This window comes from Carassius auratus, chromosome 17, assembly GCF_003368295.1.
Source record: "Carassius auratus strain Wakin chromosome 17, ASM336829v1, whole genome shotgun sequence".
Taxonomy (NCBI): domain Eukaryota; kingdom Metazoa; phylum Chordata; class Actinopteri; order Cypriniformes; family Cyprinidae; genus Carassius; species Carassius auratus.
The window spans coordinates 26,266,420-26,287,509 of NC_039259.1; the positions used below are offsets into that span (position 1 = coordinate 26,266,420).

The 21,090-nt window shown below is 36.8% G+C and overlaps 1 protein-coding gene across 3 annotated transcripts in view; it reads left to right on the plus strand.

Annotated features, from left to right (window-relative positions):
• Window positions 1-963: 963 nt before the first annotated feature.
• The window catches only part of LOC113117767 (formin), a 35,988-nt gene continuing 15,861 nt past the window's right edge, over window positions 964-21,090 (plus strand). Inside the window, exons 1-7 of one of the 3 annotated variants that reach the window (XM_026286675.1) lie at window positions 964-1,042; window positions 3,272-4,532; window positions 7,048-7,214; window positions 14,516-14,633; window positions 15,337-15,398; window positions 16,805-17,598; window positions 17,850-17,991. In XM_026286675.1, the coding sequence (XP_026142460.1) occupies window positions 3,383-4,532; window positions 7,048-7,214; window positions 14,516-14,633; window positions 15,337-15,398; window positions 16,805-17,598; window positions 17,850-17,991 (2,433 nt within the window). In that variant the 5' untranslated portion in view covers window positions 964-1,042; window positions 3,272-3,382. Of the gene's footprint in view, window positions 1,043-2,741; window positions 2,768-3,271; window positions 4,533-7,047; window positions 7,215-10,005; window positions 11,010-12,424; window positions 13,485-14,515; window positions 14,634-15,336; window positions 15,399-16,804; window positions 17,599-17,849; window positions 17,992-21,090 lie in introns of those variants that run through there. The other 2 variants (XM_026286676.1, XM_026286674.1) reach the window with 2 other exon arrangements.

Below are 21,090 nucleotides of genomic sequence, written 5' to 3' on the forward strand. Positions count from 1 at the left end.
AAACAATTAGAAACAAAACAGCATCATGCATGTTGAACTTAGTCTTAGATTCATTTTAAAAATGGCTTTCTAAACATGTGAGAGACAACAGTGCAATGATGAAAGATGTCTCTATTCGATTTCATGGGGTTTTTTTTTGCACACACACACACACACACACACACACACACACACACACACACACACACACACACACACACACCTCAAAGTGCAAGATTTATTAATGAAATTATAAAAAGAAACATGCTACTTGTTAGGTTTATAGTTTATTCTTATCTGTCTAGCACTATTTGGTTCCATTTTACTTTTGTGAGTTATTGATATTTTCATTAGATATACTGTAAATTATTACGACATTGTCTTTTCCTTATAACATGGTCAGAGTCATCTGTAAGCATAATTTTTTAATTCTACACTTTTTTTTACATTTGTGATCAAATCTAAAAGAGGATAAGTTTGTTTTCACAATGGTTTGTACTGATTTTTTTTGTTTATATATATACATATATATATATAACTCACCAAATTTGTAAGTTTTGGCTATTTGAACTTACTGGAATTCATTTTTTATTTATTTTATTTTTTACTGAAGTATAAGAAATGTTAAATATCACATACAAATAACCATATACTTCACTTAAAAGCATAGTACTTTTAGAGGTCAATAAAATACAACACCAAAAATAAAAAAAAATAAAAAACATAAAAAAAACTGCATAAATTGATAGTTTTTATTTTCTAGAAAAAATAATAGAAATTTAAAGTAGTCCACGAACGACCAATTAAAGGCTTCTATACGAAGAATGCTTGAGGGTTAAAGGAGTATGTTGTCTTCTGTCCCTTTAAGTCCACACTGCTGTCTTGCTTCTGCAGCACTGCTGATGGGGGAGGGGCCACCTTGAAGCCAACCAATCACAGCCGCGGTTCCAAACGCTGCCGCCTCTGATTGGTCTGCGCACCTGTCAATCACAGGCTGAGAGCGCTGTCCTCCAGACGCACTTTATTCCGAGAGAGACGCGCATCCGTCATGCACCTCAGATGGGTGAGTTTAACACCATTAACTTCATATCACACTCGATTCTTGTAATCAAACACGTTCATTTAGGCTGAAACTATGTGTTAATGCGGATGAGAGTGCGAGCCGTGCTGGACAACAAGCAGCAAAAAAAGACGCAGAACTTAATGCAGTGTTTTATTGTAGATATGAAAAGGTCATGCAAATGCAATCGATCGTAATCGTATTTTAGCAACATTACAAACGCACTGTTGAATGCAAAGTGCTCCCATGGCTGTGCGAAATGCAGTGAATGTTTAAAGCATCAATGATGCAGCAGTGCAAAAATAACTTTCTGCATAATAAATGATGCTGAGTATAGAGCAGATTATTCACTGCTCCTCTCCTATACTGCACTGATATAAGATACTGCTTCGTGTTGGTTTGATCACTACTGAACTGTCATGTCATTGTGAGCTCACATTATTGTAAAGTGTCATTATAATGTGTGTGTGATGGTTGATTATTATGAGGCTCATGATGAAGGGTGCTTTACTCACTCAACTGCTTATTTAAATAATTATGCATACAGTTCAAAGGCTTTAGCAGAATAAAGCACACTGAATGACATTATCAATAGACCCACTGTTAGTCGTGCATTCATGGATATTGTTTGCCAAAGTATCTCCACTGTTTTTTTGTTTTTTCTTCTTCTTTTTTTTTTTTGGCTTCAAAGCATGTCTGGTAAAGAGTGGTAAGACCCCAGCTACGATGCATGGAATATTACAGGATAAATCTATTGGTTATAATCATATTTTCATATGATTGTACAAAGGTCATTTTTAAAAATTACTTCTAATGTTGCACACTGCAAAAAAAAAAAAAAAAAAAAAAAATTTAGAAACAATTTCAACAAGTTCAATTCATAGATATTTTGTCAAAGCATTTATTTTCTGGCCTGTGAAATATTACAAGATAAGTCTGTTGATTATGACAATATTTGCTTATGATTGTACAAAGGTTACTTTTAAATATTACTTAAAATTATATTCTCAGGAAAACAACAAATTTACTCAGAAATTGTTTTTAAATTTCACAAATAATTACAGAGAATCATTAATTAACACATATGAAGTCGAAAGACTAAAATATTAATTTATTGTAAAAAGTACTCCCCAAAAAAATCCAAATTTTATTTACAACTTAAAAAAATAATAATTATTAGGGGTGTAACGGTTCACAAAATTCACGGTTCGGTTCGATACGATACACTGATGTCACGGTTCGGTTCGGTTCGGTTCGATACGTTTTAGATACAGCAAAATGTAAAAACATCTCAACTTTTCAGAATGCCGCAAGCGCACCGTGGGTCATGTGACAAGAACCAACCAATCAGCTTCATCCTTTCCCGTAACAACGTTGAGAGCTCAGCCAAGATGAAGGAACAGCTGATCATAGTTGTATATGGATTGCAATTTTGAAATAAATTCAGTAGCAGAGCTACTGCAAGCGATTTTTAGAGCTGCAAATCCATTTATCCTTCGCTGAAATTTCCGCGTCTCATGGAGAGAGCACGTCATTGTTGCTTAGCAAAGACAGACGCCTCATGAGCGCTTCTGCCCGAGCGCTTTGGAAAGGAGGAGAAAGACGCGCTTAGCGTTTTCCATGCGTTTTTAGGCACGATATGTGACCTGTTGGTTATTGGAGGATCTTCTCATTTCTAGTCTGTTAAACGCATTGGCTATTTTGCAACGAGCCTTCAGCGTGTACTGAGTGAGCGAGCGCCTGCTGAGTAGCCTAACATAAACATATAAGATGGTGTTTTTTTCTTCTTCGGGAGTGTCAGGGGCGTTGCCTGTTACGTTGTTTGGGTTATTGGGCTACCTTGTTGAACGCATATCATTATATTTCTTTCTCTCTCTTTTTTTTTTTTTTTTCAAATATAATTAAATACTCCAACGAACCGTTCGGTATACATAATGCGTACCGCGTACCGAACCGAAAGCATCGTACCGAACGGTTCAATACGAATACGCGTATCGTTACACCCCTAATAATTATGTATACATATTTTTTTAGTTTGTTTGTGTTTTTTTTTTATTATTACCAATTTTAATACTTACTGATAAGTTTAAAGCCTGTTATTGTGTAAACGTTGAGAGTTTGTTGTGGATTTTAGAGCTCTGTGTCTGTGTAATAATTTAAGTTTCTGTTGAATATTTATAATTCTGCATCTTAAAACAGATGTTGCACTAAAAGCCTCCGTCATTTTGACAGGCCTTCGATTGCCCTGATGATGGTGAACACCCCGTGTCCACCCCGGGACGTCCCCGACTCGAGACGAGACAAATTAATTCAGGAGTGTGATTAATTAAAAACGGCTCTGTGATGGAAGGCACACACACGGTGCTGCGTCTGTACAAACCCATCCGGGAGCTGAGCTTCATCCGTCTCTACTTCCCAACGAGGAAGTCCCGAGGTTTCCCACGAGCTGACCAAACCCCTCGTGAAGTCCGGCCTCGTGATGAAGACGCTAAACAAAGAGCAAAAGCATTGGTCACACAGCTGACCACAGAACACCATCAGCTGCTCACGCTCCTCTTGTCTTTATGCAGCGACTGCACACACAGGATTAGGACGGACATCCAGGACGGGAAGCTCCCGGAAGGATACAGGGAACGTCTCGGAGGTGATGTCAGCCGGTCCCCAGAGCATGAGACAGCAGCTTCACGAGGTCATGAACTGAAGAACCTGGGTTCTAGGAAGATGGACAGTGCTGAAGAGTTCATGAAGAGTCAGATAAAGAAGAAAGTGCGACGTGGAGCATCTGAGTTTTCTCCGAATACTTCATATATCAGCGTCTCCAGCGAGTGTTTTCTTCCAATGGAGGAGCACTTCCAGATCGCCAACGACGGATGGGATTTTATGGAAGAACTTCATTCTTTTGAACCTGAGATGGATCCGTCGGAGATTGATAACCAGCTCACTTTGGATTACGATCAAGCTCTGGGAGATGGGAATATTGGGGGAAACCAACGAGGTCAATCCACCTTCGGAAGTTTGGAAACCAATCCAAGAGATGTGGGAAGTGGTGATGTGGCTACAAAACAAAGCCATACGGCTTCCGAAGAGAAACTTGTTTCTGGTTCCAGGCTGGATGTGGATCACTGCAGCGAAGAGATGAAGCTTGTTACTCGAGGGAACACGGAGTCAAACTTCTCACCCTCTAAACTTCATCCCTGGAGCAGAAGCCCTGCATCCATCTCTCTGTCTGGGGTCTTCAACATGTCTTATCCTCCTGCCAACAGTCTCCAGAGCATGTCTCCTGTCTTATCTCCTCGCTCTTCTCTCCCATCCAGTTCCCAAATGAGCCAGCGGATTGTGTTGCTGCCTGAGGAGGATGGAAATAAACGCTCCTCGAGACACGAGGTCTCCACAGAGGTCACCGACAAAAACGGCAACCATCGGACGCTCAGACGGTTAGACCTGGACCTCGGAGATCATTTCTGTCTGAATGAAGCCAGTACATCGACCTCAGGTGGGAAGAATCTGCTCTTATGTAAAAGTTCACGTGTCGTTTTTCTCAAGCTCCTGTGCTTATGTTCAGTTATTTCTCTTTAATGGCAATGAAAGGAATCTATTTATTGGCATCATATAAGCTAAAATACTCAATCTACACACTGGAGTCTGATAAAACTGCTTATTCTAGAAGAAACATTCAAACTGAACATACTTCAAGGTTCTAAGTAAAAAATATTTTTTTTGTGTTAAAATAACATAAGTTATAACATATACTTAATGATAGTTTTTGTAAAAAAAAAAGAAAAAAGAAAAAGTAAAACATTTAAGAAATGTTGTCATTACCTTTAAATAATGTGTGGAAAACTGTACATTTCAACGTTCTTAGAATATTACAAATTAACATTCACATAAAATTATATTTTGGGTTAAAATTAAATGTAGTAGAACATTTAGGAAACATTTTTGTAACCTTTAAATAATGTTCTAATCACAAAAAGAAAATATTAAAATATTGTATGTAAAAAAAAAGAAAACTAGGCAACCCAGTAATATAAAATATAAGCTTATGTTATCAGTGTAGCATCAGCACAGACGTATTGAACCACTGTGAATAAACACACTGACAGATCTGTGTGCTGTAATACACACACGCACACACACACACACTCTGTCTGACAGCTGCTCTACTGACTCACTCTTATCTGTTTACTGTATGTCTGTGTGTCACATGAACAGACATGGAGAAGCCCCGGTATGTTTTAGCTGCTGTATACTGTACAAAAGTCTCAAGAGCAACTCTGTCTTACTGTAATCAGTCATTAGCAGGGTTATTATAATTAATAATAAAAAAAGGTTCAACTTTATTTTAAAGTGTCCCTATTACAGTGCAATTATTAATTAAAATATTGTGTAATATTCATGAACTATATGTACTTTCTAGGTAAGGATTAGGATTTGGCTTAGGGTTACTTGCATGTAATTATGCTTCATTTATTGTTATTATAAAAGTAAGTGCATTTATTTTATTAGTTTATTTGACAGGGAGCATGCACAGTTCAAGCCCTGTACCAGAGTTAGCTGTAAAGCTAGTTTACATCTGTGGTCCCTGGGCAAGGAAGATACAAAAAAAAACAATAATAATAAAAGGAAAAGAAAAAAAAGAGGAGCAATACAGACAATATAGACAATACTATCAAATAGATAAAATAAATACATAAATAATTTATTGTTATTATAAAAGTAAGTGCATGTGTGTAACATGGACACAGTAAAATACAAAAAGTGTTACTTAAAGCACATTTTACAGTAATAATGCATTTTATTTCAACTAGCTGCCAAACTAAATTCTGTTTAAATTAATGTTTTTAAATAACTAAACATAAAACTAGAACTAAAATAAAAAGTTATGAAAACTATATAGGCATGCTTAAAAAAAAAAAAAACTATAAAAAATTACAAAAACACTTTAACTAGAGTTGCAATGAAAAAAAAAAGGATGTGAAATCTTACTGTAATACAATTTTAATGGTTAGTTCACCCAAAAATGAAAGTTTTGTCATTAATCACCATCTTTCATCGTCGGAACACAAATGAAGATATTTGTGATGAATTGGGAGAGCTCTCTGTCCCTCCACAGACAGCAGTGTTCTCAGGACTGGAGAGTAGTTGTGTTCACTAGGTGGCGCTGTTTCATTTCTAATGAGATTATTATCTGAGTGAGTGATGAGTGACAGATACAGCATGTGTGAAAACAGTGCAGATTCTTCTGTTTCACTGTGGTTTTACTGTAGTATTGGTGGCAGGAGTGCAACTAGAGCCAGACTGGACCAGCATCTTAATTTCATTTTTTTTTCTTTTTTCTTAAAGTAATTTAGTGCAGAGCCCGAGACAGATGCAATCAATCTGACTTTGCATTGGAGCAGAGCCAGGGGTTTACTCAGCATTTGGAGTCTCGGCGGTTCTGGCTGAAATTGCATTATCATTATGAGATGCAATTAATCACTGCAGCCTTCATTTGCATTATCAATAGTGTTTTTAATGCCACCGACTGAGAGTATGTGAGATAAGATACAGCTTGACTTCACACAGTTATAGCAGGAGAGAGAGAGTGATGCTGTGTATGATGCTGATATTGTGTCAAAATATAACACACAAATACAATAAGCCGTTTCTGAACAGGATTCACACAAGCAGATCAGTAATGTTTGATTTTATTAAATTAATTTGAATATGCACACGCACAAATAGTTGCATATTGTGTGTGTGTGTGTGTGTGTGTGTATAATATATAAATAAATATTAAATAATCACATTTTCTTTTATGCATTTCAATAAGTACAGGTCAGAATAAGTATGTAGATTAAAATCTTGATTTAGTGTAAAATAAACACATGTATACATGTGAAATCAGTAAAGACACATATATTTTAGGCATCCTGACTTGCACTAGTGATTGCTGTTATCATTAAAGCAGTGGCTTGATTCTAGAGTTCCTCTTCCCAAAGTTAAAGTCTAATCTTCTTTTCCTGCAGAAAAATCTCGTCCGGAGGATATCTGGATGCTGGATGCGGATGAATCCATTACCCAGGAGGCTTTGCGGCGTCCCAGCAGACCGGATCACCTGGACTTCCTGAGAATCACTCCGCCGGAGGACGACATCATCGGAGACTCTCCGTACAATCCCAAACTCGGAGCGACGGTGAGTCAGTCAGCGCTACGGTGAAATTAATGTTATGTAGACTTCTGCGTTTATTCTTGATGTTCCTTCAGCAAGCAGCCCATTTAGCAAAAATAAAAACGTAATTGCGATATTACAATTCTGACCATTTCTGACAATTTTTTTTACCCACAATTCTGATTTTATATCTCACAATTCTGTCTTTTTCTGTTTTTATCTCACAATTGTAACTTGTTTCTAAATGTATCTACATTTTTCTGAATTAATCACAACGCAATTCAGTTTTTTTCTGCCTCGTTCTTGTGTTTCTCACAATTATGACTTTTGTTCTCGCAGTTGTGTATAATTCTCAATCTCAGAATTGTAAGTAAGTCTGAGATAAAAAGTTACCAGTTACAATTACCTTTGTTTTTTACCCTGTGCTTGAAACAGGCTTTAATGCATACAGGAAGTGACTTATAACTGAGAACCTTAAAGAATTATTGTCCCCTGGACCTGTGGACTAAAGCTTACACACACACACACACACACACACACACACACACCTGAGGGCGCTGTCAGAATCCTTATGTCTCAGCTCAGTGAGACGCTGGAGGCATTATTTCGAGCAGCAGAACATGTTAATAACTTTAATAACTGCACTGAGAAACTGTGTTCCTAAATATGTTGTAATCGTAGACTCAAATATACACTAAGGACGTTCCCATGACGTTATAAAACTTTTCTTTCTGAATGTTCTCTGAAAGTTCTAAACGTCTAGTTCTTTCATTGTTTTAGAAACATTGTTTCTTTGGTTCAGTGAACGTTAAGGCAACGTTCCATTTTGTAACTTTGCGTTTGTTAAGTGTTCGTTTTATAATGTTACATTTGAATGTTCTCAGAACATCTTTGAAATGTTCCAGGAAAACATTCCATGAATGAATTATTAATAATAGGTTTATGCTAATGTTGTGAGAACATTATTGAGACCGGAGAGCTTTCAATAAACATACTACAGTCTTTCAAAATGCTTACACACATGAAACTGTGTGTGTGTGTGTGTGTATGTGTTTCACATCAGTAAAGTTGAGTGAAATGCCAGCATACCGAACACACCCGAGACGCGCCTGAGTCTGAGCACACTGGAAAACACACACTGATCTCAGATCAGATTAGACGGGCGTGACACACACACACACACACACACACACACACACACCTCAGTGAGCAGCAAATGTCAGCTGAAATGACTGAATGATCAAGCCTTTGTCTCTGAACGATTAGACAGCGTGTTATCTGGTCCTACGGGTTAAACCATCCGCTCTTGCATTGTTTGAATTGTTCTGCATTGTTTTTCTCAGTGACATCAACAATAGATGTGAACTTTCCCTGACACGTTACTGTTATGAATAGAGTCGACTCAGACACTGGCAAAATAATACTTTCAGCCAACTTTTTTTTTTTTAAGTAGTTTTGTTGCAGCTTAATTTATTAGTTTTTTTTTTAATTAGACAGTATTTATGATTTGGTTCTAATTTCATATTAATGAATAATATTGATTTTCCCAAAAAAAGAAACCATTAATTTTTTTTTTTTTTTATAATATTATATTATATTATTGGCTTTTTAGAACACTATTTCGCCATAGAAAAATATTAACTAAACAAATTTAGTTTGCTTTAAATAAAGACATGTATGTACTTAATATTAATGTTTTGCACATTATCACTGGTTTCAAGCAAAAATATTATTTAAACAATTATTTCTTCAATTATTTATTTTTATTTTTTTTATAAATGTGGAGTGTTATTAGCTTTTACACAAACTGAAAGTATGATTTTCTGTTAGCCGAATGTAGAAATGAACTTAAATTCGACTTTTTTTCAGTTTCGATACAGTTTGATTGTTCTGGATGAGGTTCTTGTTTATGTGGTGTTTCTTGTTCTTATGGCGGTGGTAATCTCTCTCTTAAGCGCTGGTTCTCTTGCATAAGTAGAGCTCAGAAGAGGCCCGCACTGCTTATAATGCACACGCAGAACTAACTCAGCTCTGTGTTCTGGTTTCAGGAGATGAACCGTGGGTTTCGGCTGAACTGTGGCACATGTTGTTGTTGTTGTTTGATTAAGACACTCTTTTCTTCGGGATGAATTTCCTTTCATCCTGAAACATATGGCAAACAGTCTGTGAACTTGAGCGGGATCTTTGCCAGAACCGCTTGTGTTCTAGAGCGGAACGTGCTCGGAGAACACACCCAACAAGCAGACCTGATGTTCAGGGTTCAGATCTGTCAAGAAGAAAACATTTAAACACGTTTATGAGAAAGAAAACTATGATTTTATCAGTCAGATTTATTTATACATTTTTGCCAAATAATATATTTTATTATTTTCTAACTTCTATTTTTATATTTTTTCCCTCTCCTTATATTAGATAAATTATATTTAAATAATTAAAGTATGTATTGGTTGAATATTATAGAAATAAATATTTATTTGTATTTTTATTATTTTATTTTTTTATTATTAAAATGTGAAAAATTATATTAAATTTAAATTAATTTTAATTTAATTTAATTTAATTTAAATATTATATAAACATGTATATTTATGTTCTGATAATACTTTTGTGTATTTCTTATTTTTATTATTTTAAGGATTACGTAACTGATACATAAATATTATAGAAATATTTTTAGATCTTAAATACGATTTATTTTGATTATATTCTGTGTGCATTCTATGCATACTTTTGTATTCTATGCACATTTTATTGCCTTGTATATATGATTTTACGGTTACATAACTATGATAAAAATGTATAACCAGTCTCTGGATGATAGTACAGTAAGATAGTACAGTAATCGCTGGAGATAGTACAGTAAGTTTGAAGACCTTCTCCTCGGTTGATTCTGTATTCAAGCACTAAAGGTCAGCGCTATAGCAACAGAGAGGTGTGGCCAGTGACCTCAGTAGAGCTGATTATAGCCACCATTGTAACAGTGAAGCTCCGCCCACTCCACCTGACCCTGCAGGAGATTACAGAGAGAGAGAGAGACTGAATCTCTGCATTACATTTCCAGCTCCTGCTTCAGTAACCAGACACTCGCAGGTGAATATCTGCCAGGTTCTCCGCTGAACAGAGACAGAGGGAGTGGTTAGAGAGAGAAGTAACCAGACCTGTGCGACTCCTTCTTCTCCAAAGACAGCGCAGAACTTTCTCCAGGAGAAATACAAGACTCCGCTGGAGCAGGAAGTGCTCTGAAGAAATCACTGGGAATGTTTAAGGGAAATATCTGGAGCTCGTATCCGTTAGTTCTGTAAGTCTCCGTTCCTGAACTTCTGAGACACTTTAGTCTCTCTGTTTGGTTTCTCTCATTGGAGAACCACACACTGAACTACAGTAAAACTTCTGGAACAAAAGAGTTTCCAGAGAAAGCTGAGGATTTTCCTGCACAAAATCTTTTGTTTTCTCCGGTCTGTGAAAGTAAAGCGCATGCAGGTTGAAGAAAAACCACACGAACTATGCAGCTATTGGATTTCACCTCATAGCATTCAATGCAAACAGCAAAATGGATTCAACCTACACTAGGATCTCTTCAAGGTTTCTCAAGTCCGATCAGACGACAGCTGTGTTGACGTCATTTCAAACATTGCCTGATGAAGATGTTGGAGTAGCAGATCCTTTGAGAACGAAATCTGGAGATGGCTTGAAGGAAAACATGGAGCCGGATCACCATTATTCGTCTTCACAGATGTCCTCCGATCCGTATCTGGTGCAGGTTACTAGAGTGGAGACGTACATCGACGATGAGGAAGACACCACAGGCCTTCAGAGAAGGTCAGAGCAACCGATATACTTAAAAAAAGACACTTTCCCATGTTTTCCAGCACAAATATCTGAATATTCTTAAATCAAGATGCATTTTCTTGAAGTAAAATTAGATTGACTGATAGTGGATTTTACAGATAATACAGATACCGATACCGATTAATCAACCGATACCAAACTTAAATTAAAATATTTTGTAGAAAAGGGAAAAAAAGAAGTGCTGGACCATACTTTGTAAATGATTAAACAATATTCATGCTAATTATATATCATTAACAAGTCATTAATGTTGACAAAAGCAGCTTCAAAATGTAAAAATATCCGCAAATGTTGACATTTTTTGAAATGTTGCATCTTTCAATATCTACACAAAGGCCAGAGTATTGAAATTACATACATATGGATATTGTATACTCTCACAGTTTAACTGCTTTTATTCTAATACATTTGTGATTATCTAATCAAAATAACAAACTCACAAGTATCACACACACAAGTCGCATCACATTCAATTCAAGCATGGTTTATTTAATCACCAAACGGTTTACTTTAAGAATTATCAAAAAGTGGCACAGATAGGTTTTGAAGCTCTGTGTTTAAAACAAACTGAAAGAGAAGGTGACTGAATGAACAGATCAGTTTGCTTTCTCTTGCCATGTATAGTTTTAAACATGCAACTTTACTGGCTAACAAATGCTTTAATGTGACCAGACTGATGTAAACTAATGCGAACAGATGGTAACTTTGACATTAAACATTTCGGAGGAACTTGCATGTGTTTTGTTGACATTGTTTTAGCCACTTGAGGTGCTGATAATATGTGCGTCCTCTCATACTGTTGTTATTTTCCACTGATGCAGCTTCTAGACAATAAATGAATCACTTAGTAATGATATGAAAACATGCTCTATAGTATTTTTAGCACTATAGTTTGTGTTCAATGTTTTAAATCTGCTTAATGACAGAAGAGCTTCAGCTGCTCCAGCAACAGACATAACCCAGAAAACTATCGGCATGGATTTTTACCGATAACCGATAATTAGCAACTATCAAACTATCGGTGCCGATTAATCGGCAAAACCACTTTGAAGTAAAATGTCACTTTTATTTATGTATAGTACAGATTGCATCCAAACAATAATTAGGGTTAATTCATAGAGGAAACAAGATTATTTATAAATTATTACTTGTACATTATTTAGGATTATACCCCTCTAACCAATATTTCTTGTTTTAAACAACAATAACAAAAAAAAAAAAACTCACTTTATTTTAATGCTTTTTTTCTTGGATCAATAAAAAATGTTGATTTAATAAAGTTGCAATATTTGTATTGGAAAACAAGAAAAAAAACATTTAAGCAGTGTGAATTTTAGTCAGTATGAGTGTAAAAACCCAGCTTTAAATCTTCTTGTTGTTGACAGGGAACATAAAGGATCTGTGGAGAAACCCGAGCCGTTTGCGGTCAAAGCCGAGAGTCTCGTGGAGCGATCACTTAAAGACGCTTCGATTCTGAGTCGGGCCGGCTCGTACGGAAAAATCAACCGCTTGCTGGATTTCTCATCCCGCATTTTGGAAGACTCCAAGAAAGAAGTGCCATCCTGGAGCGTTCATAGAGTAGATTCAGCATCAGAAATACTAAACAGAAGTTTCACGGGCGACTCAGACGTCAGCAGCTGGAGACGAGTCCTTCCTCTTCACAAACCTGTGTCTGAAGCAGATAAAGCAGGTGAGGATGTTTCTTCACTTTCAGAAGAAGGGAGTTCAGAAGCAGATCCAGCGTCTCAGACGGATTCCCAAAAAGGAGAAACTGAGATTCCAGCTTCGGTTTTACCCACTTCAGATCTTCAGCCGGAGACAAAAGGTCTTTCAGAGACGCTCTCTGGATCTGAGCACATGCCAGAAGCTCTTACTCTTCCTCCAAAGGACTCCAAACTGGACAGTAGTTTGGCTAAAAGCAGCGGCGACAGACACCAGCTGCCCGCTCTGTTCAGCGGTTTACGAGTGTTAAAGAAAGGAGCAGTCGGAGACGACAGGGAGACGCTTTCAGAAATCAAACAGCGAGACACGGATCGAGCGCTGCTGAGCCTTAAACAGAATGTCAACAAAGCCAAACTCCAACAAAACACCAGCACTGGAGTTACGAAAAAGAAAAACGAACCCAGAAGTTTGTCTGAAATCACCGGTTTGCTACAGAAAGCGTCGCACGCTGAAGTCAAACAGAACGAGGACAAATCCAACGCTGCAGATCCAAGCGCTGGTAAAACGGATGGAGGAAGTAAAACAGTGACGGATGCATCGTTTGATGCTTTAAAATCCAAATTATTCGGCTCTAAACCTGCTAAGAAGGATCCTGTGGATGCAGCGCTGGATCTGGACGCTGTCAGGAGGAAGAAGAAGAACGATAAAGAGCTGCTGAGGTCTATCTTTGAAAGACAGAATAAAGCTCCGGTCGCTGACATCAAGAGTCCTACAGAGGAGAAAGTATGTATCACTGATGATTTCTGACACCGCGATCCACGCCATCATTCCTGAATAATACAGTCTTCATGATGTTGCTAACAATCTTATTCTCTGAAGTGTCAGTCATTTCTAGTATCCTGTTTGCAGTAGATATTTCAGCTTTTCCTGGTATTTAAGGGTATATTGCTACACGTCAAAAATAACTGGCCATAAATATTTTTTGAAAGCTAAGAAAATGGTTCATTTTGTCACCATAAAAAAATATTTTATTGATTGATTCTGTTTTATCTGATTTTAAGGGTACAAACAAATGGTAATAAAAATAGATTTAGACTTATACATTTTTTTTAATAATTAACAAACATTAATAACAATAGATTTAGAACTAGTATATCTACTAAATCTATTCATATTGTTTTATAAATAAGTTTTTTCCTGTTTTAATCTGATTTTAAGTGCCCAAATAAATGTTTTTGCTAAAAGTTAGGGTTAGGGGAAAAAATTACTGGCAATAAATATTTAACGGAATTAATTAATGAATTGATTAATTATTTAATTCATGTTGTTTGTAATTTTTCGTTTATTATTATTTATAAAGCGGATCGTTCAAGTCCTTGATTCTGATTGGCTGAGCCAAGTTCAAAGCTGTTGTAAATTACGCTACAATGTAACAAACACATTCGTTTACTTCCATGTGTTGCTCGGCAACCACTTTGTAACAACCACAACTGTGTCTGAGGAGCTACATTGTTTGGTGGAAGAATACTGTTTTTATTAATATAATTAATATCATTACACCTTTCATTTACTACGTATATGGAATAACCGTTTTATAAAAGCAGTAAGCCCCCTGAAGCCGTGGTTTACAGTGAATATATAACAGCTAATAATCCCTAACAACGTCCCTCAGCTGTTATAAATCCACTGTTAACCACAGCTATATTGTCTGCTCTGTGTGTGCACTTCGGATGGGTTAAAAGCAGAGCACGAATTCTGAGTGTGGGTCACCATACTATGCTGAATGTCACGTCACTTTCACTTTTCACTTTCAGTCTGAGGTCACGTCTCCGTCAGACGGTGAGGACCGAACCCCTGGCCGTCTGCAGGCCGTCTGGCCTCCACCCAAAGAGGACAGAGAGGAGAAGGTCGGTCTGCGTTACACTGAAGCCGGTGAGCGGGTTTGTCTTCTCTCTTCTCTTTCCTAATCTAATCTGTGCCGTCTGGGCTTCAGAAGCTGAGATGATGGTGTGGATGTTTGTATTCGTCCTGTGTGATCACACGGCTCTGCTCTGTGTCATGTGATGCTAATCAAAGGCAGTTTAAGCATCATCACGGTTTGAAGGACTGAAGGAATGAATGCAGAAGATAGATTCTTGAGAGCCGGTTCATTTCTTCTGACTCGTAATATAAACCAGACGCTCTGGTTGATCCAGATCTGAGCTCAAGATCCTGAAGGGTGTGAGTCTACATGTGTGTGTGTGTGTGTGTGTGTGCAGTGTTTTATAATGCAAAAAGTCTAGCCCTATTGCTTTTATGCCAAAAATCATTCGGATATTAAGTAAAGATCATGTTCATGAAGATATTTAGTAAATCTCCTACTGTAAATATATCAGAACTTAATGTTTGATTAGTAATATGCATTGCTAAGAACTTCATCTGAACAACTTTAAAGATGATTTTCTCAATATTTAGATTTTTTTGCTCCCTCAGATTCCAGATTTTCAAATAGTTGTATCTCAGACAAATATTGTCCTCCGAACAAACCACACATCACTGGAGAGATCATTTATTCAGCTTCAGATGATGTACTGTATACATCTCAGTTTTGACTGGTCTCTCTCTCTGTGAATGTGTGTGTGTGTGTGTGTTTCAGAGCACCAGGCCGCTCTCCTGCAGCTGAAGAGAGAGAGTAAGGAGGAGCTGGAGAAGCTGCATGTAAGTGTCCTGCAGAACTGACAGAAAACACTGGAGGTCACTGCACATCTCCGTCTGAGGGGGAAGAAACAGCAAACTTTTATTGATTCAGTATGAGCTGATCCAGGGTTATGAATACCTAAAACCATAAAAATAAAATGCACTACCGGTCAAAAATTTGGGATCAGAAGGATTTTTATTGTTTTTACAGGAGCTTCTGCTCATGAAGGCTGCATTTATTTGATAAACAATATAGAAAAAAAATTATATATATATATATATATATATATATATATATATATATATATATATATATATATATATATATATATAAAAATATAATCTTTTTTTAGTGAGAGTTTTAGTAATTTTGTTTATTTGTTATTTCATTTATTTTTAATGTGCCTTTATAGTTTTAATGAATAACTTGTAGTTTTTATATTATCCTTAAATGTGACATGCTCATAGCAGCAGGTGGATGTGTTTCTGATCTCTGACTGTAAACAGTGATGTTGTAGGGAGCTGTGATACTCTGATAGACTCCAGATGCTCCTGAAATAAGATGATGCTTTACTGCTGAACTCATCTGTAAATCTGTGACTCTGGAAACTCTTATTTAGTCCTGACTGTGGAAAGAGTCTGAATGTGATAGAATCAGACGCACTGCACTGGCTGACAAAAAGTGATATTCGTCCTCTGGATTTTTGGAGAACAAACAAAAAAAGATAATTTTTTTTTCTCATTACATGATTTTGTCTCGTTTTCCAGTAAATATATCAAATATTTTAAAATAAAGGTACATTTACTGGAGAGGGACGCAAAATAACATTGAATATTAAGTCTAAATTAAGTGAGTTTATGATTGAAACAAGAACAAATATCTGTGTAGAACTTTTCAGAAGTATTTTTTGTTTTTCATTTTATTTTTAAATTGTTGGTAATTTTGATAAAAATATAACTTGTTTTTCTCCAGTATGTCTTAATAATTAAAATTTGAATTATTATAATTTATTTTATATTTTCTGTTTTCATTTTTTAAGTTGTATTTTTATTTTTGTTTTTTGATAATTTTTTTTAGCTTTTTTAACATTATATATATGTATACTTTTTAATATTTCGAATACTTTTTTCGCTTTATAATTGTCATTTTACTTTTAGTTCATATTTTAGTAATTTTGCTGTTTGCTTTTTTATTTTTATTAGATTTTTTTTTCAGATATCTATATGGTTTTTATTCATTTTTATTATTTATTCCTTTTATTTTATTTTTCTTTATTTATTCATTATTCATACTATTATTTAAGCTAAGCTAAACAAGTTAAACTGAATGAAAATGATAAATGTGTCCTTGGTAACTAGCTCTTAACAAAAGTGATGTATTTTAGTTGCATACTAACAGTAACTGGTTGTTGTGTGTGTGAGTCCAGGCGGATTACGAGCTGCAGATCTTCCAGGTTCGAGGTGAGCATGCGGAGGTGGTGTCTCGTCTGGAGTCGCTCATCGGCGGGATGCAGCGGACGCAGGTGTATAACACCGTCCAGGAGCGCGGCGAGCTGCGGGACGTCTGTGTCTCCACCGAAGACGAACAGCCACCCAAAAGCTTCCGCAACGTGTGCGTCCAAACCGACCGCGAGACCTTCATCAAATCCCCAGCGGGTGATGGAGACAGACCTGAGCCGAGCTCCAGCTCCAGCCCGCCCAAAAAACTGGACCTGGACTCCATCAGCATGAGTTTGGGTGTGGGTCCAGGACCAGCTCCACTCCCTGGTAGCTCCGCCCCTCCTCCTGCTCCGCCCTTACCTGGACTTGCAAATGCCCCGCCCCCTCCTCCACCTCTCCCTGGAGCCCCACCCCCACCCGGTCTACCAGGAGCTCCACCCCCTCCCCCACCTCTCCCTGGAGCACCGCCCCCTCCTCCACCCCCACCCGGTCTACCAGGAGCTCCGCCCCCTCCCCCACCTCTCCCTGGAGCACCGCCCCCTCCTCCACCCCCACCCGGTCTACCAGGAGCTCCGCCCCCTCCTCCACCCCCACCCGGTCTACCAGGAGCTCCGCCCCCTCCTCCACCCATGCCGGGCTTTGGCGCTCCTCCTCCACCTCCTGCTCCCGGAGGGTTTGGATTCGGACAGGTGACTGAGAAAGCTCCACGTAAACCGGCCGTGGAACCGGCCTGCCCCATGAAACCGCTTTACTGGAGCCGCATCCAGATTCAGGACAACAAGTAAGTCTCCTCATTTTTACTTAAAATTATATTATTTTGTCATCATTTACTTCCCTTGTGTCATTCAAACCAGTCCACCTCTGTCGACCAGATTGTCTTTTTTTCCAGTAAAAACATCTAATTATTTTTAAATTAAGATGCAAGCAATGATATAGGATATGAAGATTTATTTTCTTAAAAATATGAACAAATCTCCATCAGAAAAATCGTGTGTGTGTGTGTGTGTGTGTGTGTGTGCGTGTGTTTTATAGTAATAACACACTCTGGAGTTCACTGGAAGAGCCTGATATCATAGACACCAAAGAGTTTGAGGATCTGTTCTCCAAAGCCACCGTCCAGCCCAAGAAGAAGCCGCTGTCAGACACGTATGAGAAGAAGAACAAAGCCAAGAAGGTAGGAGAAATCATCAGCTCTGATTCTCTGAGCAGATTTACCTGGAATCATCTCAATCTGAAGTGTGTATGTTTCTGTGACTGGCTCAGAGCTTTAGTCAGGAATAGATTAGCTTTACAGTTTTATCAACTGCTTACACACAAAAGCTTTACTTGACACACAGTTTCTGAAAGCTGGCACTCAAGGCAACATTTGCAAGAGATGTGATGCATTTTCTATTTTGTGTGTGCAGTTGTTGGATTTGTGAGCAAAAAAAGTCCACTAGAGGGGGTTTCAGTCACATTCTGAATTTTCGTTTGCCATCTGAGTGTGTTGAATCCTCCATTAGCAGTGTGTGTGTGTGTGTGTGTGTGTGTGTGTGTGTGTGTGTGTGGTCACTCCTGCTACATCAGTATGTGAATCAGTCATCGCTTCTGTCCGGTCTTTATTGGTCAGTCTGAACACACTGAGAGAGTTTTAATTGGTCTTCTCACTCTTTACATCTTCTAAGTTCCTGCAAAATCAGCTCTTTTGCTGTGCTTTTTATTTATTTGTTTATTTATTAAGTGGAGAAAGGCGTTTGAATATCCCCAGTTATAAGAGTGAAATTCATAGCTCATTGCTCATTTATAGCTATGTTTCCATTCAAGGTTTTGAATATTGCGTAAAACGTTTGCAAATAAAGCAATGTTTCCATCGCATGTGTTTAAAAGAACAAAACCAACCCTTCATGGGAACATAAATAAAATAATAAATACATAATTATACAATTATGTGAGCTTTAATAAAATCATAAAAATATCAAATTAAAACAAATAAATAATTTTAAAATGAAAAACGAGAAATTAAAATAAAGCAATTACTAATAATCAATTTAAATCGTTAAAATTGCACATTTAAATAAATAATTTTAAAATAAAACAATCCAAATATATATTTTATTTTTTAAATCATATTTATTAATTGTTAGATTTTTTATTGTATTATTTTATTTTATTTTATTTATAAAATAAAAACGATATAAACTTAATATGAAAAAATTATAGACATTCAGTATTTACATTTTCTTTTTTATAAAAATAACAAAAAAAATTACCAAAGTTTTGACTAAAATTAAAATATAAAAATGTCATTGTATTTCTCAGTGATATTAAAGGAACAGTGCTGTTTACACAAATACGATTTATTTTTATTTTTTTATATATTTTGAATTAATCATGTAACCAACATCACTGCATTTGTGTTTGTGATTTATATTGAATCACTATAATATTATTTATATTTTATTTATAAATTTTATTTTATAAAATAATAAATATATTTATTATATTATATTACATTATTTATTTTAGCTTTTAATACATTTAATATATCTGCTTTAGTGATTGTGAAGAGATGAATAGATGCTGGAGCTCTCTGGTTTTGGCAGGACGATGTAATTTCTGAAAGAACGGCTAAACTCAAGTGACACGGATGCAGATCCATCATTTATGAGTGTGTTTACACGTTCTGAATCAGCTTTCTGAGAAACCGGCCTCCAGGGAAAACCAGACCAGACTGGAGTCGGTGTCCTGACAGATCGATTGTGTTGCTGTCTCACATCTAATGATCAGCGTTAACACAAGTCTGGCAAAAATCTTCAACATGAAAGTGAATATGACTCAGTTGATTTAAAGGGGCGGTTCATTGTTTTGTGTGTACGAGGTTCCGTCTAACATGCGTTAATGCTTTTTTATTTAACTGTTCCTTCTCAGATAAACACTCTGATTAGTTCCTGCTTTTATGAAGAAGCCCCTCCCTCTGAAATAGGAGATGGGCTCTGATTGGTCGGCTGGCTTAGTGTGTTGTGATTGGCTGAACCACAAGCCACACCCCTTAGCTCAGAATCTGTTCCTGGTTGGTTAGTAAACAACGGTGTTGTTAATATCTCTTATCAGTTCGAGTCTGAATGAGAAGTAGGTGATATTAGTGACATTAGCACGGCTCGTATGTTTATTTGTTGTTGTCTCATTTTTTTAGATAAGCTGTTATTTATAAATACTCCAGCTTCTGTTAGCTTTTAATATGCAGCTTTATCTGGATTAAAGTTTTAATACAGCACAGCAATAAACCATGTTTAACTGTTTAAAAATGCAACCTGGCCCCGCCCACTTAGTGGCATGTTCCCGGGGGCGGGGTTTATGTAAATTTCTGGGTATGTGACATCACAAACCCAGGAAGTAACACGCTGTAGTCCCTACAAGCCATTTTTATAGACATTAAACTTGACATAATCAAAAAAAATAAACTTTTTAACTTTGCAGATATAGTTTATGCTCAAACATCAACGTGTAGCACACTAACTAACGTTAAAAAAGTGAAATCTCAATCAGCCGCCCCTTTAAAGCATACCATATATGCATAGATATGTATGGAAGGATTTTCTGGATGTGAAAAAACAGGATTGGTTATAAATATTGCTATTTAAATACGACATAAGAGCATAGGAAATACAGTTGATGCGAGGAAGTCAGTGAGTGTTTGGGAAAGTGTGTGTATGTGTGTTTTGATCTGTGCACGGATTATGGAAATGAAGTGGTTGTGTGTGTTTGTGTCGGACACATGTAGATAATACAGAAACGGTGTTTGGAAAGGCGTCTGTCAGCAGCGCAGCTCTCCTGAAAACACAATCAGTGAGAATCAGCTCATGGCTAATTTGTGTCATGTGTTGAGATGCATCCGCTGCACGGATCCCGGTGCCTTTCCTCACTCGGATTATCATATCAAAACCTTAATGACTAACAGCTGCGGTCCGAAGAACATGAGTCTGAAGAGCTGAACATGTTAGACGTCAGAATAATAATGTTTTCTTCTGTCCTTTGTGCTGTGTGTATGTTTGTCTTGTCTTGTCTCGTCTTGCCTTCTCTATTTTTGTTTTGTTTTGTTTTTTATTATTATTATCCTGTCTTCTGCCTGTTCTGGTGTGTCTCAAATTTTTATTGTATTTTATTTTATTTTTATTTTTTTATGTGCATCCCACAAATCTGCATATATATATATATGCATTTATTTGAAATGAAAATGTTTTGTGACATTATAAATGCATTTGCTGATACTTGTGATCAATTGAATGTGTCTAAT